The sequence below is a fragment of the Paroedura picta genome, chromosome 4 (assembly GCF_049243985.1).
Source record: "Paroedura picta isolate Pp20150507F chromosome 4, Ppicta_v3.0, whole genome shotgun sequence".
Taxonomy (NCBI): Eukaryota; Metazoa; Chordata; class Lepidosauria; order Squamata; family Gekkonidae; genus Paroedura; species Paroedura picta.
The window spans coordinates 109,008,797-109,035,664 of record NC_135372.1 but is presented as its reverse complement, the minus strand read 5'-3'; the positions used below and the strand labels follow the sequence as shown (position 1 = coordinate 109,035,664).

Below are 26,868 nucleotides of genomic sequence, written 5' to 3'. Positions count from 1 at the left end.
AGAACACTATGTTGCATGCAATAAAAAATAATCATGCATGAAGTTCTTGTAATTATGTAAAGTTACATTTTCATCATTCAGTGGTGATGGATGAATTCATTTTTAACTAGGTGCTTTCTATACTGTTTCCAGTATGCAATTAAAGGGAACTTTTAAGGCAATAATGGAATTAAAAGTAATTTGGGAGAAGTTAGGCAAGACTTTGCTTTCTGTTGTGGTAATGACAACCAAGGTGACTATTATATTTATTCATATATTACAAAATTTGTCATAGCCCAGTTTAACTCCATGGGACTCACTCAAAGGATTTTACTGCCTTCAGGCAGTAAAATCTTTATGGCAATAAGGAGTCTAGCGTATAGGGTTCTAAAAATGGCCAGAACAGAAAACAGCCACTCAAACAATAAATGATTTATAATCATTAGTAGTGATCCCATCAAAAAAGAATGCGGGTTGGAATATGTGGTCACACGTGGGTATGTTGCAGCTGAATGCCAGCCTCAGGTTCATGTTGTTATTTGAGGCAGCACAGAAATGTTTTAAATAAACTCCTTTGAGCACAATAGTTCCCACAGCTATTGAGGCAAGCAGCAATACTGCCTAAAAAGTAGCCTGCTTGCTCAGTTATAGGAACCAGAGGGCCAAAAACCAATACTCCTCCTGCACTTAAGTTTTCTGTCCTGCATTCGCATCTCTGGATCTCTGTTTTTTTTAGAATACACAGAAAAATTTCTGTCCAATGTGGGTCCATGAAGAGTTTTGTTGTTTCAAAAAGAATCCTATTTCCTTCAGGAAGCAGTATAATGGGGAAAACTGGAATTAAAAGGACTAATTAAATCTGTAACAGTAGCAAGAGTTGTATGCAAAAATTGTTAGCTCTTCTATCAAAAAGGTGTGTCCAAATAAACCTACACAAGCCTACCTACCCTTTATTAACTTATTTTCCAGTATAGCCTTGGTGTCGGATATGACATTGACTAATGCTTTTTCCATCATATTATTGTATCATAATACTGGCATGTAGCCTCTAGTGACAGCCCAGACACTTGCCATATGCTAGCTACAACAAGGATTATTATGTACTAGCTGCAAAGCCTGTTGCATTGTAAAATACACTAGGACCCCTCCCCCCCTGCCCCGGGCAGGCCAGCCTCGACTGGTGTTTTCAGGGTGGGAGGAGGAAGCGCGGGTGGGGACTCCACTCTCCCCCCCCCCAAGGAGGCCTCGGCAGGAGTTCTCAAGGTGGGAAGGAGAAGTGCTGCCTGGGATTCTACTCCTCCTCCTGCCCCCGCCCTGGGCAGCCGTGGCCTGGGCAGATCCCTGTGCGCCTCCTGTTGGCCCGGGAAGCCCTCATGCCACTCTGTGAGAGAAGGGGAAAGTAAGCCATCCCTCTCCCCACTGCACCTCCCATTGGGCCGGGAAGCCCTCATGAGGCAGCATGAGGGCTTCCCGGGCCAAGGGGGAAGGGTAACCCTCCCTCCCCACTGCACTCACCACCAGACTGGGGTAGCCAAGAGCACAATGGCACGAGTTCACCAGAGTGCTCCTGGCCCCTTACCCTTTTATTTATACATCAAAGTGAAGCTGAATAAAGATTTATTCATACAGTCACAGACCAGGATGACTAATAATTTACTGATTGCATATGGAGGTTCTTTTCATGAATTATACTTATTGCTGCAAAATAAACTGATTCAAACTGAAGAAAGCTATCTGAGGCTGAATGTAGGACAAAAGGGGATTTCCAATACCATGAATGTTCATTCTGTTCTGTTCAACTATGTGCTCATTAGTCTAAAGTTATTGCTTTATTTTGACTGATGATACACACATTCTTAAGTGTACAAGGATTTATAGAGCTAATATGAAATAATTTACTCACAAGGTAATGAAACCTGAGCTACTCTATTCCTCACTGTCATTTCTCCTTTAACAATCTTACCTAGTGCTATTACACCTCCTGAGCCTTTGGAGAAGGCAGGTTAGAAACAAAATATTACGATTAATGACACTATTTGGACTTTTCATGGTAGAATGATACAATGACTAACAACAGGGAAGCTTTTATGAAGCTGAATCCATTTGGGAAAAGAATTAGGGCATTGATACAATTAATGTAAAGGGGTTTAGCAAAATGTCCACCCACTGGTAGAAATATAAAAGTAGCAGTAGGACTGAGTATAGTCGCCACCTGTATGCATATTTTCTTTGATCATCTGCTACCAAGCACAATTATTAAACTTCTTTCACTGGCATGATAGTTGGCTGGATTGACAGATCGCAACAGCAGTATTTCCCATTCTGTTTCTAAAAAGGGCAGCATGCCAAATACTAAATAGCAAGCCATAAACTATTTTCCCTTCATGCTCAGTTTATTAATGCATTTCATATCCATGATCTTTTGTGACAGCACAGAGAAGAACACATCATTTTGGTTAAAGAAGTCAGATGCCTCAAGCTGTTTTAACTAACTTTAAACATTTTAATAATTTAAATGTAACTGCATTGTATTTATGATTATATTCTTGCCATGATGTAAACTACCCTAAGCCCTTGGAAAGGGCAGTATAAAAATAAAATAAAAATATGCATATTTTTAAGTGTTGCACATATATGCTCTGTTAGTATGGAATAATCTTAAATATTTCTTGGAGGCTAGATATATCCTAATATGTACAAGTATAATAAATATTAATACCTCTTCTTACCTATGTACTATTAGCCATCAATGGCCCCCACCTGCAGACAGCTAAATCTGTGAATCAGGGCAAACAAACAAAAAAGATAACTTTTTGCAAACTTGGGGAACGACCCAGGTTTGCAAAAAAATCTGAAATAAAATTAAAATATATAGGGAGGGGTTAATTTCCTCAAATATAGTTGCATTCTATATGTACCCGCACAGGGAACACAAGGAGCCACTCCAGTTAAGAAACAGTGGATGCCACTTCAGGTTAGCAGCAGATGCTGACTACTGCTCCGAGCCTGGCAGCAGTGTACCCTGACAGCTGCTGTGGGCTTGGCAAAGAAAACAATGTATAATGCTTTTGGTCCCCACTGGAGAGAAAGACAGAGTTTAAATGAAGAAAATAAATAAATTAAACTACACCATATACAGTTCACCTATTAATGAGCCCCGTTTCCTTGATACTGCTCAAATAATCTATTGGACGTTGTCTTAAGGCTTCTGTGCCCTGCCCCTAGCCCCAAGGTACAAAATTTGCTTTAAAGAGAGCCAAAACAAACCACTTCTGTTCTTGTTTTTAGTTCTTCCTTGCACAAAACCCAGCTTGCAGGTGAACTGTTGCTTCTGGACTCATCTATTGCACCCAATCACCTCCTTGCTTTTTCATCTGTATGATCATGTTTAGCTTAAACTGAATGTGTTAGGGACCTTTTTTTAAATTAATTTTGAAGAACCGACTTTGCCTAAGATTTTGATGGGATACTCTCTTTTTATACACTGGTGGATTATCTCACTCTTGACAGTCCTGGAAGGGTTCCCTGAATGGGTGGGAGTTAAAACAAATTTTATATATTTTTTGTATTTGCTAAACATTTATCAGGTGATATGTCCATAAATGGTCATTTCAACCTGCCCCCCCCACAAAAAATGGGCTTTGAAGAGGTGTGCATTTACATAACTATGCTTTCCAGCCATATTCTATGTATGTATGCATGCATGTAATAAACAATTGATCACACCACTTCTGCGGTTTTTCAAAGCTTTAAGAATGTTTCAGGGGTCTCTCAACAATAAGAGTTGAGAAAGCTACCCTAATCTAACCACTATGCCACACGCTACTATAATGTTCAAATATGAACTATGGACATTTCACCATGAAGCCTGTAGTAAGTTTGCATCAATAAGATGTCTGAACTCCTATTCCATTTCAGTTGCCTTGTTTTGTTTCCAAAAAAATTCAAATATTGGAACTACCAACAAAAATAAAGACAAGGGGGGAAAATTAAAACCTGACTTCACAAAAAAGAACGTCCACATGGTGCATGACATGCTAGTGCTATGTATGAAGATATGAAAGTGATACTTACCTGTAATAGCGTGATTGTAGATAAGTGGAACACACTGCTTTTGATACATGACTAGCAGAGCCAAAGTCTATAACCTTCACCCTATATGGCTGGCGTACAGGATCAACCAACATGATGTTTTCAGGCTTCAGGTCAGCGTGTATCAGACCTAGACTCTTAAGCTTCATCAAGGCAGTGGCCACTTGTTGCAAAATGGGCCGAATATATTTCAGAGGCAGAGGGCTAAACTTGTTCTGCTTTAAGAAGTCATACAAGTTTTGTTCCAGCATCTCAAACACCAGGCATGTGTGGTTTTTATGTTGAAAACACTCGTATGAGCGGACAAAGTTATATTCATCAGCATTCTCACTGCTAAGTCGAGAGAGAATACTAACTTCAATCTGTCCCTGCCTGGCATAGGAAGGATGGTTTTTCAGGATTTTGATAGCAACAATCTCCTTAGTGCTGCGCTTCCAGCATTTTGCCACTTGTCCAAAGGTCCCTCGGCCCAAGAACTCCAAAACTTCATAGCTGTTTGTCATGGAGCAAAGGATTTCATGCTGGACCAGCTGGTAATCTCCCTCACCACTGGAACTGCTGCTTTTAGTTGTCACAGTGGTGGTCGTGGCCGCAGCACCCACCGCAGGTCTGTTTTGCAGCATGAGAGGTGGATGTTCCTCAATGATTTGCACACTACCGTTGCTATCCACCTCCTCACTTTTCCTTTTTAATCCACATTTTTGATATGGTTCCAGCAAAGAAATGTTGCCCCTGTGTGTTAGGGCCTGGCTGTTCTGGAAAGATGTTGTTCCACCGCTGCCTGTGCTGTCTGCTGCTGTGACCACAATGTGCTCAACCGAAGGAGCAGGGAGAAGGAGGCTCTGGTCATAAGCAGGGATGCTGAAGTTTGCTACCTGATGAGAGGAGCTTGCTGGCCCTTGAGCACCTGGGAGATTTTTGTTGTGACTGTAATACTCGTCACTGTTGCTCGGTCCTGAAACATCCCAGCTAGAGGGCTCCACTTTCAGTTTCTTGGCACTGCAGAAGGCACTCGAAGATACTGATGGAGGGGAGAACACCTGCAGCTGTGAGGCCATACCTGAACAGGAGAGAAAAACAGATCAACAATTCAGCAACAGTGTAGAGTGGCACCCTACCTAGTAGAGAGAATTGCAACACCCCCTCTCATTTTTATCAGCTGACTAGCAAAAGTTCAGGTTTTATGACCTAACAAAGAACATCCTGAACCGAAATCTGTAGCCACAGCATGGCTACAAATACTGTCCAAGTATTACACTGCAGAGTTTTCAAGTCCAGTATAGCAATACCATATTCTTAGTTACTCTCACTTGGACATACTCACCTACTTTTACTCATGTATCATATGACATGTGTGTAGTACAGTCAGGAGATCCTAAGATTGTCTGGCAGCTGGGCAAGAGATGTTCAAAGGTGGCTTGCCTTTGCCTATCTCTGCATCATGACCTCTCCCATCCAAATACTACCCAGGGTCAACCCTGCTTTGTTTTCAAAATCTGATGAGATCAGGCTTGCCTGGGCTATCCAAGTCAGAGCTACACACCAACACACAAAGATGGAGAGATGAAACATCAAGTAGGAGAACAATTACAGATCCAATTACTGTTGTAGGGAAGAGGATATGCACATCACTTTCCTTTTAGAAGAGACTTGTAAATAGCCATATACGTAGCTGTAAGTACCTTGAACTACATGAGATTTATGAAGACAATATTTGCTTTTAAGTACATCTTCTCAAAAATCTACTCTTGGTGGGAAGAAGGAAAACATTGCCTTATTCCCTTCCTAAGGGGCACACTATCATATTTTGAAAGGGACACAGGCACTCAATCAAGCAGCATCAGTTCAGATGACGGCAGTTCTTGTTACAAGCGCTAATCTTCTATTTAATTTTTACTTTTACCTCTTTAGTTTAGTTATTGTCTACTATTAGAAGGAAATCTTCATAAATCTGTTATGGAAGTGACTTGGATACAAACTGGAAAGCAGCTGACTAAGAAAGGAGGAAGCCAACATAAACATAGCCCCACTCCTGGCACCTAGAGTTCACAGATTTGCTTGCCGTTTGCACCTTTGATATGGCAGGGAGTAACAGTGCTAGTTATTAGTAGTAATAACTAAGAATTCAATGGAAGTAAAGGGACTGGTTTAAGTGAGATTCTTTGCATTGCATATTCTTATTTCTGTGGCCAAGTTTTCTTTTTTAGTGGTGTCCCATTCATTCAGAATCAGATTGGCAGTACTGCTATAAAGACTGTAGATTTCTGAATTATTTCCATCAAAACAATGTCCTTGAAATAATTCCCAAGCAACAGGACATATAAAATATTATTCAGAGGCTGATATTCAGAGGCTGACAACAAGCTTCTGCTTATGGCAGCATTGATACTGCCCCAGGAAAGTTTGCCCTTATTTGCTTAGGATAAAGAATAGAAATGAACAAAACTGTAGGGGAAAGCATCAGCTTACTAGAAGCCAATGTCTGTGTCCAAATTCACTTCACATTTCGCCCCTGGTCTAGAACAGGAAGAACAGCATACACAGATATTTGAGGAAGATGGCAACAGATTGACAACTTGCCCTCAGGTTTCAAAGAACTTGCTGATGACACCACCACATATGAGGGGCATTTCTGCAAATGTAGCACCTTTGTAGGATTCCAACCAACTGTGTTTTAAACCAGTGATGATGCATATAAGCCAGAAAAAGTTATGCACACTTTGAACAGCTAATTGCATGCATAGTTTCCTGGACTACATGCCCCCAAAATGTGGCTTGTTTAGCAACAGGCACAAACACAATCCTTTTAACTGAACGCTTCCCTAATGAGTCAACTAAAATACAAGACATTTCATAAAACCTTCCAGGATATGGCTAAAATTCAAGATTGCCAGGAAACAAGAAAACATGTTACAAGATGAAAAATGTGCTTGCTCCTACAGCAACCATTTCAAAATCCTGAGCACAACTGACAACTACTGTGAGGAACACATTGCAAAATAGGAAACTGCCTATTGCTGAAAAAGAAAATGAACTTCCTACACATTGGTAGTCCAGTGTTCAGTTGGCTAGCCTAATATCAACATCACATCATGAATGCTGACCCTTGTTTTTCCAACACAGCCAGATTGAACATTTGATTAGAGCTCAAACAAGGGCTCTTTCTATATGCTGTATTTCTTCCCAAGTCAAACAGAACACTAGCATGTCTAATCTACTATTAATCCATTTGTTCAAGCTACCTCAACAGTCTGAGCCTAAGTGACAGCATCTAGGGGAACCAATCAGCAGCTTCCCACCATCCATAACCACTGAACACAAGTCTTTAATCTCTTGACAAAACTCAAATGTAGATAAACCAACTGAATATTTAGAAAACTTTTTAAGAAGATACTTGTCATAGACTACTCTGCTCTATGAACCAAGCAAAAACCAAATAGCAAGGTTTTCACCTCTCTACATATCCAAGGCCAGATTAGAACAGCAGCAGCATGTATGGATTTTCTCTGTGTTGTTGGCAAAGGCTCAAATATTTAATATCCTTTCCAACCATTTACTTCATGCCTGAGACAGTAAAAACCAGTAGTGAAGAAAGGGGAGGATTAAGACTCTAAGAGTTGTTACCTGAAACTGAGAGCATGAAGGGACATCCGTCCCCAAGAATAAACGCTGAACTAAAAACATTATATCAAGTTTCAAAGCACAGCCACTGCACAAGTGTCAGTAAAGCACTTTTATCAGCATCCAGGAAACTGCCATAACTCCCACCTCATCTTGCATGCAAGTGAAGTCAGATGCCACATCATCAGCATTTACTCTTTGTAAGACTGATTTAAGTGCAATATGCTTTTAAGCACAAAAGAACACATCAAAATATTTTGCTGTGATCCATTTTTTCAGCCACGTCAACAGCAATACAAGTTCACACTAGCCCCTCATCTAATTCCACTGAATCAGAGAGTGTGATCTCAACAGTAGCAAGTTCTTTATTTCCCAGTGTAGTGACCTACATAGCATCACAGCCAGAACTACACCACCAGGGCTGATTTCTGGAGTGCCCAGTCAAAATTAACAATCAAAACTGGCAAACATTGCTCATGGAATGCTAGGTGTTTGGTTTGAGCCAGCAAGCCACACCTGTTCATAAGCAGGCAGCATAACTAATAAGTACACATATCTATCTATCTATGATCTAATAATGCAGTCCTAAGCACAGTTATACTCCTCTAAGCCCACTGACTTCACTGAACTCTGAAAGGTGCAATTCTGCTTAAGACTACCCTGTTCGTATTAACCTGCAGTTTGCTTAAAGCGCGACCTTCTATGCTATGACAAGCTGTGATGTGGATAGCCTTTCATTTTAGTCCTGCCAAACTTTATTAGGTAGCTTTATCAATTTTCACTTAGCCTCAATACTTCTGCCCACACACCCAGTCTGTTATACTGGCCTACTTAACAGTGAGGTTGTTGTAAAGCATAGTGAGCATGTTTGTCAAACACTCTGACTCCATATAAATGCCAAGAATCATCGCTGAGACAAAGTATGTAGGTCTCCATGCACATCACGCTGATGTTGCTGAGGACCAAGAGGAAAGAGCTTGATATCAGTAAATTCAACTATGTGTTTAAAATCGACCTTGTACTGTTCCTGCAACAGAATATGCTGCATTTCAGGAAATATTCATTAGGAATAAGACCTCATCCCAAATATTTCAGGTAGAGATTTCTACAATTAACAGAGTCCAGTTATTTCCACAGCAGAAAGCAGATCTAAGAACATTCATAAACTTTGCATTCAGCTTAGCAGTCGACAACTGCTTACCCTCATGTCCTTTTACTCAGACTAAAGGAGATTCTTGAATTATTCCCTGATCAGAGTGGCAAAGCACAAAATCACACAATTGCCGAATGTACAAAACTCTAAGCAACGGATTTACTCAAGGGGTTACCAAGAAATCCAACACCACAGTTCCAAGCACCACATCAATCAACTTTTGTGCAGTGTCACATTACTTCCGAAAGATTACATATTTCTAAATATAACCAATGCGAAATGCCAGAGATGTTTTTCGTTCACCCGTGGTTTCAAAAGGAAACCACGGGTGAACTACACAAGACTCTCGTTCAGGCCCATAAAAACTAGAGGCGGCTAGAAAAACACATACACGGAGATTAACACAGTTAGACTCCAAAAAGCCATAGTCACTAACGAGTGAGAGAGACCGATTAACACAGCGACGTGGAAAATGGAAAGAGATTACAAAGTGGAAATCTTGCTGTGTCCCCAAAAATGGGGGCGGGGGGAAGAGAGTAACCACAAACATTCAATCGTCCTGACTTTGTTAAAAGAAGGGGAGGCCTGCGAGAACGACCCACAACTACCTGCTCTTTATCCCCCACCACGAATTCCTCGCGATGGCTGGCGAGGGTCGTTCACCTGCCGGCCCCCTCCCCGCACAGGCCTCACTCGCCGCGCTGCCCGATGGCGGCGGCCATAGAGACCGAGGCGGCCGCCCTGCTCAGAAGCGGCCGCTAATCTCCGCCGGCCTGTCCCTCACCAAGGGCCCCGACCCTTCGCAGGCTCCGCCCCGGTACTCACTCGCCACCGTTGGGGGGTGTCTCAGCCGCGGGCCGGGCCGGGAGCTGGCTGCCGGTGCCGGAGGACTAGCGGGGGCATCCTAGCCCCGGGGCTCGGGGCCGGCCCGGGCGAGGGGGAGCGCGGCCGCGGCCCTCTCAAGCCGGCCAGCCCAGGGCCAGCGCCCAGGCCGCTCAGGTGCCGCAGCCGCCAGGCTTGGGCCCCCGTCGCCAGCCAGCCAGCCCGGCCCGGCCCCCGCTCCTCTTCCCGCCGCCGCCGCCGCCGCGCCCTCCGGGCCCCTCCGCTCCGCGCAGCCCAGCTGCTCCCGCTCCGCGCCCCTCGACCGCGCCAGGCTGAGCCTGCCGAGCCTCGAACGCAAGGGACTCCAGGCGATCGAGGCGGGGAGAGGCGGAAGCAGCCGAGCGCCGAAGCGGCGATCGGGGAAGGTCGCGGAGTCAGGAGCGGGCATGTGATCGCAGGCCGCGCGCAGATTCCCGTCAGCCGCCGAGACCCAAGAGCAGGGCGGCAGAGAGCGCGCGCGAGCGCTCCGTCGTAGTCATGGCCACGACACTCCATGACGATACTGTTCGCATTCTATTCCGGCAAATGGAATATGGGCAGCGCAGCCGTGCTCAGCGGATCTAGAGAGGTCGCTGACTGCCCGGGAAGCGCGGCTGGGATGGCTGGCAGAACGCAGTTAACGGGGGGGGGGGGGAGAAGCTGTGAACGGCCTCCTAGAGCCCACAGAGAGGCAAAACGGACTCGTCCCAGAACCTTGTCCAGGACGCTGAAGCAGCCTTGAGAGAGAGGCCTAAAGCGGAAGGCTGGGTTTTAAGACCGCACAAAATGGCGTCGTGGGCTCTGCTTCCAAGCCCCTCCACCCATACCATCCGGCCCGAGCCCGTTTACTCGGCCTGCGCCATTAAACGGGACGTGCTGCGGAATGCCCTCCGAACCCCGAGGCCCCTGGCTCCCTTTAACCAAGCGAACGCACTCACCTCTTTTCCTTTTGCCCATAGTCACTGCCGTTCGGTCCGATGCTGGCCCGCACTGTACAGATCCTGCTTTCCCACCTGTTAGAGCCGTAAATCGGTCAGGCACGGGAACAAAAAACAATTGGAGTCGGGGGGTTCTTAATCCACTCCCCTGGCTCTTGAATGCGAGGCTCTGAAGCGAGGGAAGCCCCTTCCGGTTTGCCGCCAAGTGCCTAAGGCCCTGCGAAGGGAACAGAAATCGACCCTCGGAGTTTACCTCTAGAGTTCGTCGCACTGCGTCCCTTCTATTACCTAGAGAAGTGCAACGCTGGCCTTTATAAAACGAACTGGAAACAAGTTTTCTATAAGAGTTGTACTTGCCCCATGTCCTGATCACAATAGCAATATTGTAAAGGTGCTCAAGCTTTTAGCCCTGGGGGGTAGGGGGTGAGTCATAATCTCATCACCTTTTGTCACAATCACTCTGGAAACATCTAATCATTTTACATGACATCAGGTAATTGGGACTAGGATAGACAATGAATAATTTGGTACTATTGTAGCTTTAAAACCTCCAACTTTATTTGCATGATGACATTGACATTTCTTTGTAAAGCAAATTCCTGATAAGGTCTTCAAGGATTACCAGAGAAGATGATCAAGTTACTGTTTCAGTTTTATAAGTGTGCTTAACAAATACATAGTAGGGCAGCTGGATTAGAAGCACAGTGCTAGAAGGGAACCCAAGGTCATTCTAGGCCAACTATACAATGCAGAAACGTTCACAGCTACCTCTGGTTCTTCACTCCCGTGGTGACCTTTGCTCTATGCTCTTAGGAAAGCAAAAAACCTCCATGATCCCTGGACTAAAGAGGCCTGGTGTAAAATTCCTTCTTGACCCCAACGTGGTGATCAACCTGGAAACATAAACGAATGCCACAAAAGCACTAGTTCATCCCCTCTTACAATCCTAATGATCTGCCTAAGTTCATAGTAACACAATCAGCATTGTCAGATGGCTGTTACTCTGCTTTAAAACTTCGAAAGAAGAGCTCTTTGGTTCTGGTTTACTCTTCTGCAGCAACAGAAAACAACTCATCCTGTGTATATAACAGCTCTTCAGGTACTTAAAGATGGCTATCATACCATCTCTCAGTTGTCTCCATACTAAAATCAAAGTAAACCAGTTGTCTTTATTTCTTTAGTTTTTAATGAACTTAATTTGATCCTCTGGCTCTTAGTAGCACTATAGAGTTCATGAAATTAACGTGCACTAATCTATACACCGCTCCGGAAGTGGTATAAATAAAGCAGTAAGGGGGGTTGGGGTGGGCCCAGTCTGGGATAAGGAAAGGAGCCCATTGGCCCTTGGCCCAGGACTGACAATCGGGGGGGGGGGGCAATTGTCAGTCCTGGGCCAATCGCGCAGCTCCTGATTGGCCCCTTGAGCCCCAGACTGCGGGGGAGAGGATTTCACAGCCAGGGAAGGAGTTGGGCCCCTGGCTGTGAAGCAGGGAGCCTGGGGCAAGAGAGAGGGCTTCGCAGCCGTGCTGTTGCCACGGCTGCTGCTAAGCTGCTGCCGGCCCCCAGGACCGCCAGCACCACACAACAAGGACAGCCTGCCAACAAGGGCTGCCGCCCAGGCCCTGACAGACACCACCCACTGTCCCTCACTCCCCCTGCCCCCAATATGCACCACTCACCTGCTCCACCCCCCGCGGGAGCCGCCGCCATGCCACTTTAGGAACCAGCCAGCAAGAACGATGTGGTAGGGGCCACCTGTGGAGCCGCTACACAATGAGCTCAACTCAAGGATCGGGGGTGACGGGGTACAGGGGGGCCAGCCCCAGGATGCACGATGCTAGCGCCCATTGTATTTCAACATACAATGAGCTTTAAACTTAGTAGCTTTATAAAATATCAGCAAAGAAGCAATTTGAGAAATCCAGGAACCTCTGTATCAGCTTCAAAGATATCATATACCCATATCCAACAGCCATCCTTATCCATCCATGATTCCTCTATACATTTGTGAAACAGCCTGGGGGGGGAGGAGTGGAACGTGTCTGGCTGTCCAAGTTGGAATAGGCCCTGCCCCTACAGCTCCCGCCCTCCCTCCCTGGACGCTAGCCACATTCCTCTCAGACACACCAGAGAAAGAGTCACATAGCCCTGCCAGATTGAACACGAGCCCTCATTCTCTCCTATCGCTCCTGCTACAAGGGAAGCAGAGAGAGCTGCCCCAAGCTACATACCAGCCCTGCTTCCCTCCTAAGAAAGAGCCCTGAGACACACAGCGAGAGGGAGAGCGAGATCTGCATTTCCCTTGGGTCCTAGCGCACATTATATTCCTGGTTGCAATGGGCTTTCTTGGTAGTCTTTAACCGCTCCTGCGGAGCAGATTAAATAAAAGGCTAAGGGCTCCTGGGGAGGAGTTAGGGCGGACCCTGTCAAGGATAAAAACTCAGAGGGGCAATCAGGAGCTGCTTTGCGGCTCCCCATTGGCTGCTTGGCCTCGCCTCAGCCACCAGGGGAGTCGCCATGCAGACGGAGAAGACCTCCGAGGAGATGAGTCCTTCTGGCGCCCTCTCCTCCCCGTTGGGAAATGAGCAGTTCCTTTCCAGCCCCCCGCCCAGCAACGCGAGTCTGCTCCCGGCCCCGGGTCACTGCCGGGGGCATGGGTGTCAAACCCCAGGAGTAAGTACAAGTGTGTGTATCATAACACAAATGTCTTGTCAATGAATGGCTGCTGACGCACATACTATATTTGTAAGTAGTTCTTAAAGAAAGCAACGTTCTACAAAGGTATAGGTTATTTCACCTACAATTTGTATTGTAAGCAAGGTTGCTATGATAACTACATTGTGCAGGGGAGGATAGCTGAATGATAAAAGATAAACCCTTAACATGCACCGCTCCTCCAGATGGAATGTGGGGATTTCAAAGAGGGAGAAAGCGCCTGCTACACCAAACTGCTATTCTCTGTTCTCTACCTGTGTCATAAAAAATGAACTTCTTTTAAAAGATGCAGAATTGCTATATACTTCTGTAAATTTTATGACAACTCTGCTTATTACGAAGGCAAGCAGTAAAACTTAGCATACCAAAACATATAGGTATGTTACATCGCACCGTATAGCACAAATGAAAACAGGATCCATTTAAAGGAACATGTCATGCAAGAGAGTGGGTGTGAGCCATTTCCAATTGTTGATGAACAGGTGAAGTAAAATGAAAGAGAAACAGACTCAACTTTAGGTGGGGGCCAGGTAGGAATTTTGATGCGTCAAATTAACAGGCATGAAGAGGTGATTTTATTACTGAATCTACTCCCATGTTGTCAAAGAGTTCTCAGTTGTTGCACAATTCTTAATTTGATCCTCTAGCCCTTACTAGCTCTATAGAGTTTACAGTTCTCATCTGATGTTTCTGAAATTATAATTCAAATTATTTTAAAATAGCTAACTAGCATTACAGAACTAGAGTTTGTATGTTACCACAACCACATTAGTCTGTTACTGACAGTAGGACTTTGTACTGTTGGCTAGCTACTATTTACATGGGTATTACAGCTGAAAGTATGTTGCTTTCCTAAGTAATTGAAAACTATTCCCATTAAAAATATGTGGGGGTGGGGTGCACATTCCAATGTCATTCAGCCAGGGCAACAAAACATTCCTGTGTCTCTGAGAATTCCCCCCCCACACACACACACACACACACAAACACCTATTTTTCCCTGTCAGGGTTCCTCTAAGGAAAAACCTTGGGGATGCGTTGCAGAGATGCTGATTTGTAGTTCAGTTGTTTTTTTACTTTCTACTGTTATGGAGCAAGTTGGCTACAAGAGCTGAGACAGTTAACTCTTTCTCAAGCTGATCTAGTGCAGGCAATTCTGTTACCCATTTAAGCACGCCTGTTAACATAGCAGTAAATAGCAGCCAATAACATAGAAACTATATTTATTACTTAGACGATAATCTACTGTGATTGGTTGATATGTGATTTTTTAAAATTCCTCCTAAGGGTTGAAGACACACAAAATAACACTTTGTAAATGTAACATTAAAAAAACAATTATAAAATTGAAGGTTATTTTTGTGAAGAATTGTCCATGTTTTTCTAAACTCTTGAAAAAGGGGTTTTCTAAACTTGCTTGGAAAAGCAAGGTATGTCCTGTTTAGAGCCCAGTCTAAAGGCTATTAAAAGTCATCAGATATCTGTTTTTCCATTAATAGCAAGGAGAGGTGATTTGTAAAAATTTAAACTACCTTTGATACAGGCTTCAGCTTTTCCTTTAGGAAAATCTGTCAGAAGGAACCTGTTTTTCCTGCTATTCGATACTGTTAGTGTGACACTCCTAATTCTCCAGACAAAGAACATTGTGCACCAACCTCATCTTTGTAACATATAGATATAATAAAAAGCAGTCTTCTTTTTCCTCCCTAAATCCTACCCCATTGTATGCCAACATAAACAACTGGAAAACTACAAGCTGTCATGCATGTGACCCTGTTATTAACAGAATCTGCACATGAATTACACTTCTTATCTTCTTTTTCAGATGGACTTTCTGGGCAGAGCTCACATATGGCTTTATTTTATTAGTTATGGTTGCATTAATCACATAATTGCACTAGTTACAACTAACTACAGACTTCATTGTGGATTAACTTGAAATTGGTATCTTCTAATAAAGAATCAGGCAACACTGTAGAAAGTATTGCTGTAAAATGTTCCACTCTTCCGTAAATATATGTAAATATCTAAATGCTACTAAGGATCATATGGAGATCACAAACATCAAGGTACAGTGCAAAATTGTCTTGTGTACCCTGCATGCAATAGCTTTAACTAAACTCTTGTTTAAAAGTTTGTTCCTCTGGATTCAATGGCACTTCTAAGTATCTTTAAAATACAAGAAGAGTTGGTTTTTATATCCAAGGTTTTACTACCCAAAGAAGCTTCAAGGCGGCTTACAATTGCCTTCTCTCGTTGTCCCCACAACAGAAACCCTATGAGGTAGGTGAGGCTGAGAGAGCCCTGAGAGAAACTGCTGTTAGATCAGCTCTTATCAGGACTGTGACTTGCCCAAGGTCACCCAGCAGATGTGGAGGAGCGGGGAATCAAACCAAACTGTCCAGATTAGAAGATGCCACTCTTTACCACTACACCATGCTGGAGCTTTTGTAATTAATAGAAATTTATAATAAATTGAGGATAAATATGCATTACATCATTTTAGAGATCATGTTTTGGAATGTATGCAAATGTTATTGCTTATAGAACCTTACTGTCTGAGACTGAAGTGTTAAAAATACTTGTAAACGTTTTGAAAGAACAGTTGGTAAGTCAATTCTCTGCAACAAGAAGTGATTTTTCACCAAATTAAAGATTATTTATGAGACATTGCTTTAGACCAAAAAGAGCTCAGAACCCTTAGCTGAATATGAGCCCAAACTGCGTAAGAAATCTGGTAAACAGTCCAGATCAGCTTCCTTTGCTGTTAAGGTGGGGAGCATAGGTCTTCCTGTTGCACAATGTTTATGTCAGCAGCAGGAAAACATGAAGCTGCTTGACAGCAACAGCCAGGAATGAAGCAGCCACAAACAACATCTCCATAAAAGTGTCAAGAGAACTCCACTTGTTGTTGTAAGGCAATATGTAAAAACTGCTGGGATAATGACGGGGAACAGGACGAAAATGTTTCAGAAGGTGAGATGTCTAGTATTAACCTACAAAATGAGTACTATATATTGTCCTGCTAGTAAAACTGCTTCCAGTGCAAATTAAGAAAAGCAGGGTGGAGGCAAAGACTGCTGAGAAATACTTCTGAGATTTTCTAGTTCCTGAGAACAGCCCCAGGGCGAGGTTGCTAATCCTTTGCCTATCACCAAATAAGGGATATAAAACAAAACTTTCAACTCAGACATTCTCTTTATTAGTTGATAAAGGTAAGCAGACAACATAATTGAACACTTTGTTGTCCTTATTTATTATTTATTAACTGGACTTGTATACCGCCACTCCCAGCAAGCTGGCTCCTGGTGGTTCACAAAAAAAGACAATGTACAGCCAGTCACATCTAAAACATAACCTAAAACAATCCCCAATAATCTTAAAAACTATCCTCAACATCATAAAAGGCGGTATACTCTATATACTAATCAAACATCTGCTCATATATTGGACCATCGGGCCGGTGCCAGTGCTAATATTGACAGGCAATACAAATAGATGACACATGATCCCTAATGCTGCCTAATACTGCGCACAGAGACCGAAAGGGGAGTGAGGGGGGAGCAGATTGTACACCCCAGGATTACCACCCAGCCCTAACCAAACAACTGGCGGAAGAGCTGCAGTCTGCAGGCCCTGCGGAACTCAAGGAGTTCCAACAGGGCCTGCAGCTCGCTCAGGAGCTCATTCCACCAGGTAGGGGCCAGCACCAAAAAGGCTCTGGCCCTGGTTGAGGCCAGGTGTGCATCCCGGGGGCCCAGGACTTCTGACCCTTGTATAGTAATGATATGTTGTTACCATGCAAACCAGTCTAGGATTTTTTAAGCTTCTGACCCCAGAACTTGTACGGTTATCATATGACGAGAGAAACAAATGGCCAGACAGGTTCATGTACTTTTAGCAGCTGTGTACTTTCTGGGATGCTTAGGGGTCGGAGTGTGTGTGGAATATTTTCATGGGATGGAGATGAATACCAATAGCTGCTAAAAGCAGGGCTCTTGTGAGACAGGCTGGGACAAGAAAGGTACATCTTGCTCCAATGCTCAGGAGAAGAACTGTGAAGTCCACCTGTCCCACAGCTGTTAATGGCATCTTCCATGTAAACAACTATTGAGCTATGACTGTATTATGCAACACCATTTGGGGGAGGAGTATCATTTGTTCTGACTCATTTAAGAACTGGGCTGCTAACACTTCCATATAGAAAGTATGTGAAGAGTACAGCATATACAGCTTGGTGGGTGGGTGGAGCTGACCTTGTTCCTGAGCTCCAGGGATGCTTATTAATACCAAGTGAAGCCTACAGCACACAGCCACAGCATTTTCTGTCTCCAGCCCTGCAATAAGCCCATTTGTGGAAAGCCATGCTAATTACATCACACTTCTAAATGTGGCAGACAATCACGGAAAACAGCAAGAAGCCAGGAAAATGTTAGCCAGCTCTTCTCATGATTACTCCCTAAAGTAGGTATATCTGAAAGGCCTTGCAATTTACCAGGTTTGGTTGTAGTACTCATGATCTTCAGAGAGAGATGATCATTTGCTGATCACCCCCATGTATGTCCTTTGATATGTAAGGAGGAAATGCATCTGTTATCTTCCATCTTTGTTTCTGACAAGGAACACAAGCCAAGCATAGCTACCCCAGGGCTTTGTGTGTGTCAGAAATAAATCAACTGGCAGACTCCATATGAAATCAGAAGAGGTCCCCTAGCATAGTGATCCCCAACCTGTGGGCCGCAGACATGTGGTCCGTCGACTAACTGGAGGTGGGCCGCGAAGGACGCCTTCTCTCCCTCCCCCCCCGCCAGCCCTTTACTTCATCCACGATCCGACAGGCGCACATGGGACATCTTGTTGCAGAGAAACAAGCTCAGGGTTCCCATTGATTTGTCATTGTCATGAGTTAAAATTTCCATGAAAATAAAATGTTCCTTATGTTCATTGTTGTGGCGTGTCTGTATCTTATTTTGAAGGAATGTTTAAACATTACCATAGCGACCAGAGTCAGAGAGCGTTAGGGCAGTGATTGAGAGTAGAGGAGTAAACTACCCCCACACACACTGGGCCTCAGTAAAATTGTCAAGCGTTGAGTGGTTCCGTGTGATAAAAAGGTTGGGGACCACTGCCCTAGCAGACACAGAAGTAATGCAATCATTTGCACAAAAGGGGAGGGCAGGATTCTTGTCCCCACTAGAGCTTCAAGATAAAATGGACCAGTGGCAGATCTAGTTAACGATCCTGTATTGTTTCTTTTTGGTACAAACCGAATCTAGCAGTTTGCTTCTGTCTTTAATAGTGGCACATCAAAATCTCATTAACTGAGAGCTCTCCACACCTGGACTCTCACTCCCAACCTAAATGCAAACAAAATCCTAAGGAGTCGCCTAAAGTCTTTCACTGACCCCAGGTAGCCCTAAATGGTTTCCTTAAATAAGTTTCCTTACCAAAATGTGGTTTGTCCATTAGCAAACCTCTGCTTCTTTGACACGGCCTTCCTGATAACATCAAGGTTTTGTTTTAGGGCTGCCAGCCCCTAGCCCCATGGTACACATTTGGTAGGAAAATAGGACAGGAGCCCACTGTTTTTGTACTTGTCTTCCACAAAATCCAGGCTGCATACAGGCTGCTGCTCCCCCATCACACATCAGTTCTCAGCCTTTGCCTTGAGTACTCCAACCTACACTGTAGCAATGTTCAAACTGCCTTTGTATCCTGTTTTAGTAATTGGTTCATAGAATCATAGAGTTGGGACCTCCAGAGTCATCTAGACCAACTCATTGCACAGTGCAGGAACTCACAACTACTTGCCCACCAACAGTGACCCCAATTTCATGGCCAAGTAATCCCTCCACCAAAAATCTCCAGAATCCAGCCTGGCCTGAAGAAAAATTCACCTACCCACAGGGGCAATTAGCAATTCCCTGAATATGCAAGGAAGGGCCACAAGAGATTATTATTAGATTTTTCTGTCATTTCAAACAGACCTGTTTTAATAATCAGCTGCTAGTAGAATTTATTTAACTGTTTATACATGCCTGCTTGCATCAGGTTAGAAAAGCATGGCTGAGCCACTTTTGAAGGAAACTGCTTTCTTCCAGCTTTTATCTCTTCGTTGTGCTTCTGAATCACTGTGGTGTGCTGTTTAAAATATTCATAGCACTTCCTGTAATAGCTCTTTCCTCAGAGATGTTTTGTTCTATATGGTGCCGCTATAGCACTAAACCAATATAGCACTTCAGTGCTATAGCGGCATCACTGAGTATATAGAATCAAGGCATCTTAATGCTGCCACTACTGCACTGAAGTACTATATTGGTTTAGCACTAAAACGTTCCCAAAAAAACCTCGATCACAATTGCATGCAAGGAGGGGGAGCAACAACTTTTGAAAGGATTATAACACTTTAAACTGGTTCATTGACAGAGGGAAATTCGCTGTATGAAACCCCATCCCTGTATTGCTTTACTCGAAATCGGGCCAATAACAAATAGCATCAGGTTTAGAATGTTAATGTGAAAATCCCCTGTGTTATGTGGCTTGTTACCAGCTGGCTCTTTGTGAAAGAGTTAATGCAAATAAATATATGCTTGATTTGCAGGAAGCAGTGTTACCTAACAAAAGCAGATTACTGATAGCCTTTTAAAAGAAAGAATGATGCAAATACACTTAAACAGCAAAAGGATTTTATAAAACCAAATCTGAAATTCTTGCTCAGGGATCTGCTTTGCTGATACAAATAAAAGGCCATTCCACAGCTGTACATTCTAAAGGATATTTGGTTTTGTATTTTGCCTGCAGTTACCTTTGAAGGATTTCATATGCTGAGTCCTTGGCCCACACTGAGGCATCATATCTTCTCAATGTGTCTTTCAGGTATCCAGTTCTTGGGTCTCCATGAGGCTTCAGACACTTCAGACTTTTTATCAAAAACTCAAAAGATCTAAGCAGAGCTGTTTGAAACCAGACATAACTTATTCATCCAGGTCTTCAGTTCATAACTCTTATCAACCATTTACATAATAGAGCTTTTAATGTGCTTTGCAATCATTCTCATTTTACAGAGGAAGTTTCACACTCCCCAGCAAAGTGAGATGCCATCTTAAATTTACACCACATTAAAACAACAGTTTTGGCATCTTTAAGGGACTTAGATGTCCCTTCTAAATGCTCTTTGAATTGCTTTAAATTGTTTTTATTATCAGTTTATTATGGATTGGGGCAGTGACAGCAGCAGTGAGACTTCAGCATAAACCTTCATCTCTGTAACTATCTTGTTTCCCTGCCCTCCCCAAAGGCCAAGTTCACAACATCTGCCCAACCAGGTAGAGGGTAGCAACAGCAAGAAAGGGAACATTTCCCATACTAATTGGAGGGCTGTTTGTATTTAGAGTGCAAAAGCATACATTGAGAATGGTAGAAATTTCTTATGTAAAATGGGGGAAGCTTTCTGAGCAATTACAGGAATATTTGGCCTTTGAGCCGGAGATAACATGGAAATGCTTTAATCTGAGCAATATAGCTGAGTGCTGTTGGCACAGTAGGCAGTATTGTCTATTGTTTTATCATGAGTTCTAGGGGCTGAGATCTGTGCCTATAAAGCCATCTCACAATACCTATTTAGACATTTTTCTGCACCATGGCCATCACCCTATGAATCCTGAATTTACCAGTTTCAAGAGCCAGAAGAAAACCTAAACTGGCTTAGATAGAATTATAACTAAAGGCAGCAACAGTCCAAAACACACATTAAGTGGAAGGAATTCATGGGACACTTCAAAGTTACTCTGGCTAAAAAGGCAAATGGGATTTTGGGCTGTATCAAAAGAAATATAGTGTCTAGATCACGCAAGGTGATGTTACCACTTTCCTCTGGTTAGACCTCACTTAGAGTACTGTCATCAGTTTTAGGCACCACAATTGAAAAAAGATGTGGACAGTCCAGAGCGTGTCCAGAGGAGGGCAACCAAGATGGTGAGGGGTTTGGAGACCAAGTCATATGAGGAAAGTTTAAGGGAGATTGCTGTGTTTGGCCTGGAGAGAAGAGGACTAAGAGATGATATGATAGCCATTTTCAAGTACTCAAAAGGCTGTCATTATAGAGGATGGAGGAGAGTTGTTTTCTGCTTCCACAGTGGCCCAGACGAGAACCAATGGGTTGAAATTAATTTAAAAGAATTTTCAGCTAAACATCTGGAAAAAGTTCTTGAGCAGTTCCTCAGTGGAAAATGCTTCCTCAGGAGGTGGTGGGTTCTCCTCCTTTGGAAGTTTTTAAACAGAAACTGATCCTGTAAACAGGCAGATTGTGAGTGGGTGGGCAAGAAGAGCTGAATCAAGTTTGGCTCTTGTTTGCCACTTTGGGGTCAGGAGGCAAATTTCCTCCAGGCCAGACTGGCCAGGGCTTCTGTTTTTTTTGGGGGTGGGCATAATCTGGACATGAAATTGGAGTCACTGTGGGTGAACAGGTAGTTGTTAGTTTCCTGCATTGTGCAGGGGGTTGCACAAATTTACTTTCAAGGTCCCTTTGAACTCCATGATTCTAGTACCAGCTCACAAGGCCTATCCCCTCTCCTGAAACAAATTTTTAACAGCTTGCTGCCCATATTGATATGAACTGCACACGTAAAGCAAAATATGGCTTGACCATAAATTATAGGGGGGATTAACCTTGGTTTATCTACAGTCTCTTCCTAACAATTGCATGAATTTGCCTCCATGCTGTATTTCCAAATACTACATAACATTTTCATTCTTCAAAGTCCTCCACATGGATCAGTTATAATCCTTACAACAGTATTAGTATCCTCAGATGGTGGTTACATCTGAAAGAATGATAGTACAATCCTAAACAGAACCATATCACTTATTCCACTGACTTCAAGGGACTTTTCATAGTTTGTTTTGCATATTGCCATCTAAATTTTGGTGTTATCAGCTAAGTTATGTAGATTGCATTTTAACCAAGCTGAGTGTAGCATACAATCTTCTTCTTCCTATTTTCCTCACAAGGAGACAGAAAGTGAGCCCAAGATTCATCAGTAAACCCACGGCTGAATGAGAACTTCAACCTACCTCTTTCCTTTCCATGTAGCATATTCACAATAACCTTTCATGTCACACACAGTACCCCTTACTCTGTTGTGGTTGTGGTTTTGTATTCTGCACAGAAAGTTTCCTCATTCACTTTATGGTGAATTCAGTTAAAACGATAGGTGAGCTTTTGCAAAAGCTACCTAATAGTAAAACGCACACTAAGCTGTGTTTGCGGTGGGGGAACAACCCCCCCCCCCCCGCATTTGCAGGGAAACCACAGCAGCATTGAGTGAAAAAGCTCCTCCATAACACACACACAGCCTGCAGAAAAGGCTTTTACAAATCCCACATGCTATAATTAGATGGGCCCACCCAGACTGGCTTTCATTTTGAGTCTATCATTTCAGAGCTACCATCATTCCAAAAACCAGTGATTACTTTAACATCGTTGCTGATTACATAACAGATAGCACGTACCAGGGTGTGGTGTAATGGGAAATAACCAAATGTGCTGGGAAACAAGCCGTCACAAGCATTGCTGTTTTCTAGCGACACTTGAGGACCTTCTTCTCCTTACAAAGCATGTGCATGACTTTGCAAATGAGGAGGGTAATGTCTTACTGTGCTGCGATATGTGCAAAGTTTTGTACAGTTTCTGCGGTGACTAACAAGGGAATGATCTTGTCAAGACTATGGTAGCTAGCAAGCCTCAAGTAGTCCTGGCAAGAAAAATATAGTTAATCCCTTCAACAAACCTCCCTATCATGACTTTCTCTTGTGAAGCCCTTCCATTTGCTAATGAACAATTCTGGCCACATGCCATCTGACTAAGCCCCCTGACAGTAATGTAACTGAGCATTGCTACAGAAAAGTTTAATTCTGGAGCACAAAACTGTCTCAAATTGTCACAGCATGACTCAGTCCGGAGTAGGATTAAATGCATTATTCTTCAGCAGAATCCCCCATACCCAATCCCTTGTTCATGAGATCAAACACAAAGACAACAGTTTGGGGGCGGGGTGTCTATGCCTTCACCCTGTTTGCACTCATCTTTGTCTTGGTGTAATGGTTAGGATTACCCAGTCTTCCTACACATGCAGCCAACTGGGTGACCTTGGGCTCACCACAGCACTGGTAAAGCTGTTCTGACCAAGCAGTAATTTCAGGGCACGCTCAGCTCCACCTACCTCACAGGGTGTCTGTTGTGAAGAAAGGGAAGGCGATGGTAAGCCGCTTTGATACTCCTGGTAGAGAAAAGCAGCATATAAAAACCAATTCTTCTTCCATTGCAGAGATGGTCTTCTGCTGCAGCTTGCTTCCTCTGGTGCTTGGCACTTGCACGCATGAAAAACCTATGAAGAGCTGAAAAGTGTCTAGCATGAGAACATTGTGCTCTGCAGCACAGGTCCACTTCTGCAGCAGCTAAAATAAGGTACATGCAGAAAGAAAGTACAGGAACCAAGCCTTTTTAAGGTCTGATCGTCCATACTGTATCAAGGACATGGAAGTCAGCCTGTGCCTGGAGAAAAAGTACCATTGTTATGATTTTTTAAAGCCCTATAAATGGCTCCTACATGTGTTTCAGGTCAGAGACATGCTCATTGGAAGGATTACAGCCTTAAAGCACAATTTCCTAGAAAGAGTTTCTGTGAGAGCTGTTTTGTTTTATTTATTTATTATTTGATTTATATACCGCCGTTCTCAAGACTTGTGGCGGTTTACAATAAAATGGCAAAACACCATACCCTTAAAATCCCCAGCACATTAAGACACATTAAGATATGGCTATTAGCTGGAGTTAACTCCCCAACTCCTCCCTCACTAGTAGCTGCGCTTGGCGCAGATGAAAAAATGCCAATTGGGCTACCTTTGTGACCTGTGCCTCCCAAGGAAAGGGAGGCATCAAAAATCACCACCAAATTCCTGGTGGTTAGTGCAGGTGTCAATTGCACCCCATCCAGTCATGGGAGGCACGCTTCCTGTTCTTGTCTCCCCAGCTACAGAACCTCCGTTTTGGAAGGGTTAAGTTTCAGAAGACCAAGTTTTAAGAACACCAAGATACAGAAAAGACCCTTAAGTAATCTCTACCTTGCTCTAAGGGAAGGTAGAGTATTTTTTGCATGAACAGAAAAATGGCAAAACTCAAAACCTCGAGGACCTGAATGGGCTTCCTTCAATGTCGTCTGATGCAACATCAACTAAGTCTCAGCTGACGAGCAATATTGCCAGGATGTTTCCAAAATGTCAATACAGTGGGTCATTAAACCACACACATATGCTTTGTCCTGATTCGTTTCCCATTAGCAGCACTTCTGTAAGGGGTGCGGGAAACAGCAACTTCTACTGAATGCTGAATCTAAGTAAAACATGTTATTCCTAAAGACTGATTAAACTTTCCTTCAACTCACTTACAGCAAGATCAAGAATCAAAGTACAGCAACCTCACTATTGCTAAAGGCCTAAATCATTTTTAAAATACCACATATGCACAATTGTTATTCATTTATTGTGTGGCATCCGGCACTTTCTATCAAGATATTGCCTATATTGTAGGAATATTGGTTTCCTGGTACCTGCTCTAGGGGGAAAAGTTTTTAATCCAACTAGTACTGTTGCTCTTACGATCAGTACTCGAAACACAGCTGCTCAAATGTCAGATACTTACCAGGCAATGACTGTGGCATCACTACTATCCAGCCACACAACTCACAATTCTACATGGTTCCATGAAAAGACCCTAGTAACACCACACCATTTTCTTTTTAAAATAAGTTTAATGATGGAAGGACCTAGTCTCCTCTTCAGCCCTGAAGACCTCTTTTCACCCTCCAGAGGTTTACCTTTTTGTTGATAAAACCAATAGGACTCCCTCTCCCTAATTATATGTATGTGATGATGCTACTGACACTGGACTGGAACTAAAGCAACTATAGTTCTAGAAGGTAACAAAAAATATTTGTTTGGGAAAAAAACACCAAGTGACTGCAGATATTTCTAATATGCAGTATACAAGTTCAGCTAGAGGCAGTCAGTTTCCTTTAACATAAATTGACATTCCCAAATTGTATACAGAGCAGAACTGTTTAAAACAATCACTGCATTTACTACAGAAGTGTTTGGTCCTTGTACAGATGACAAAAGCAACAAAACTAAGACACCTACAGAAGAAGTAGGAATCTCTGTCTGTTCAGGAATCATCCTAGGTGAGCACACTGGGACTGCACATACAAAGAGGAGCCACAAACATTTTCTAGATTAAAACTCCAGGAGTGCTCCACCTTTTTCAGAACCAGCACATGCATAGGATTCCTGTCCAATGTGGTACCATGTGCTCCAGTGGCGTGTTGCCATTTCCTCAATTCCTGCTAAGCTGCCACAAGTAATAGTAGGCCTTGTGAGAAATGGCAAGCAGGAGGGTGGGAATGTATGTCCACACAGAAGACATTGATGAACAATAATTACACTGAGTGCAACTGTTTTAATCTTCTGCCATCTCATGCAGTCCCACATAGGTGATCATTAGTGAACTATGCACCAGAGGAACTGGGGAGTCTCTCATGGAGCAGCGCTTGTAAAATATACTTGCCCACATCTGCCTCTTCCCTCACCTGACCATTTAAAACAAAGTTTCCAAAATGCCTTTTCTGTTGACCCGTTTGCTACCTTGCAGATATCCAGAAGGGAAAGTTATTGATGAAAGATGGCAGACAACCCCTGCGCTTGGGTAGAATGCATTTTCACATTGAGAACATGGTTTTCCAGATGCCCCATACTGGGAAAGAATGGCCACCACCACCCATCTGAACATAGACTGGGCTGAGGCAGCTTTTGCTCTTCTTGGGGCAACAATAACAAATCAACACCACTTTGTTTGTACAAAATGGTTTGGTTCTTTCAATATAGTAAAGAAGGGCCCTCTTAGCATCAAAGGTATGTAGGGCCTTCTCTGCAACCTCAGAGCAGGAAGAAATACCAGTCGGCCATCTTCCTGTGCTAGGTGAAACCTGGAAACTACTAATAGAATGTCTAGACTGGAATACAATACAACCCACTCACTGAAAAGGCAGATTGTGCAGCCAGTGCATTGACCCTTCTGGATGAGGCAAGAGCCACTAAAATGCTACCTTCCTTGTGAGTAAGGCTGAGGAGCAGGAGGTTAGAGGCTCAAGAGGAGGGTTCATCAATCTAGTTAGTACTAAAGGTAATGTCCACTGAAGGACAATATGGGCTGCAAGAGGAAAGGTATTGGACAGCCCCTTTGAAAAGTGCTGGACTAATCTGTGAGCAAAAATAGTAGTTCCATGCACTAACTCATGAAATGAAGACCCACCAGGTGGGTCTTCACTGAAGACACTGTTGAACTATCTGATGATCTAGAAAGGGAATGCTGAGAGTAGCTGTCAGTTAACGGACAAGGGGGTAGGGAGAGAAACCTAGGTCACCAACACAGCTATATGCAGTGACCAAACCACAGCC

At 43.4% G+C, this 26,868-nt stretch overlaps 1 protein-coding gene across 6 annotated transcripts in view; it reads right to left on the bottom strand.

Moving 5' to 3' along the window:
- The window catches only part of HIPK1 (homeodomain interacting protein kinase 1), a 44,602-nt gene extending 33,657 nt beyond the window's left edge, over window positions 1-10,945 (bottom strand). For 2 of the 6 annotated variants that reach the window (XM_077334951.1, XM_077334955.1), the window contains exons 1-2: window positions 10,645-10,945; window positions 4,054-5,131 (exon numbers count right to left, since the gene is read on the bottom strand). In XM_077334951.1, the coding sequence (XP_077191066.1) occupies window positions 4,054-5,131; window positions 10,645-10,663 (1,097 nt within the window). In that variant the 5' untranslated portion in view covers window positions 10,664-10,945. Of the gene's footprint in view, window positions 1-4,053; window positions 5,132-9,453; window positions 9,577-9,670; window positions 10,018-10,644 lie in introns of those variants that run through there. The other 4 variants (XM_077334954.1, XM_077334949.1, XM_077334952.1 and 1 more) reach the window with 4 other exon arrangements.
- Between the last annotated feature and the right edge of the window lie 15,923 nt (window positions 10,946-26,868).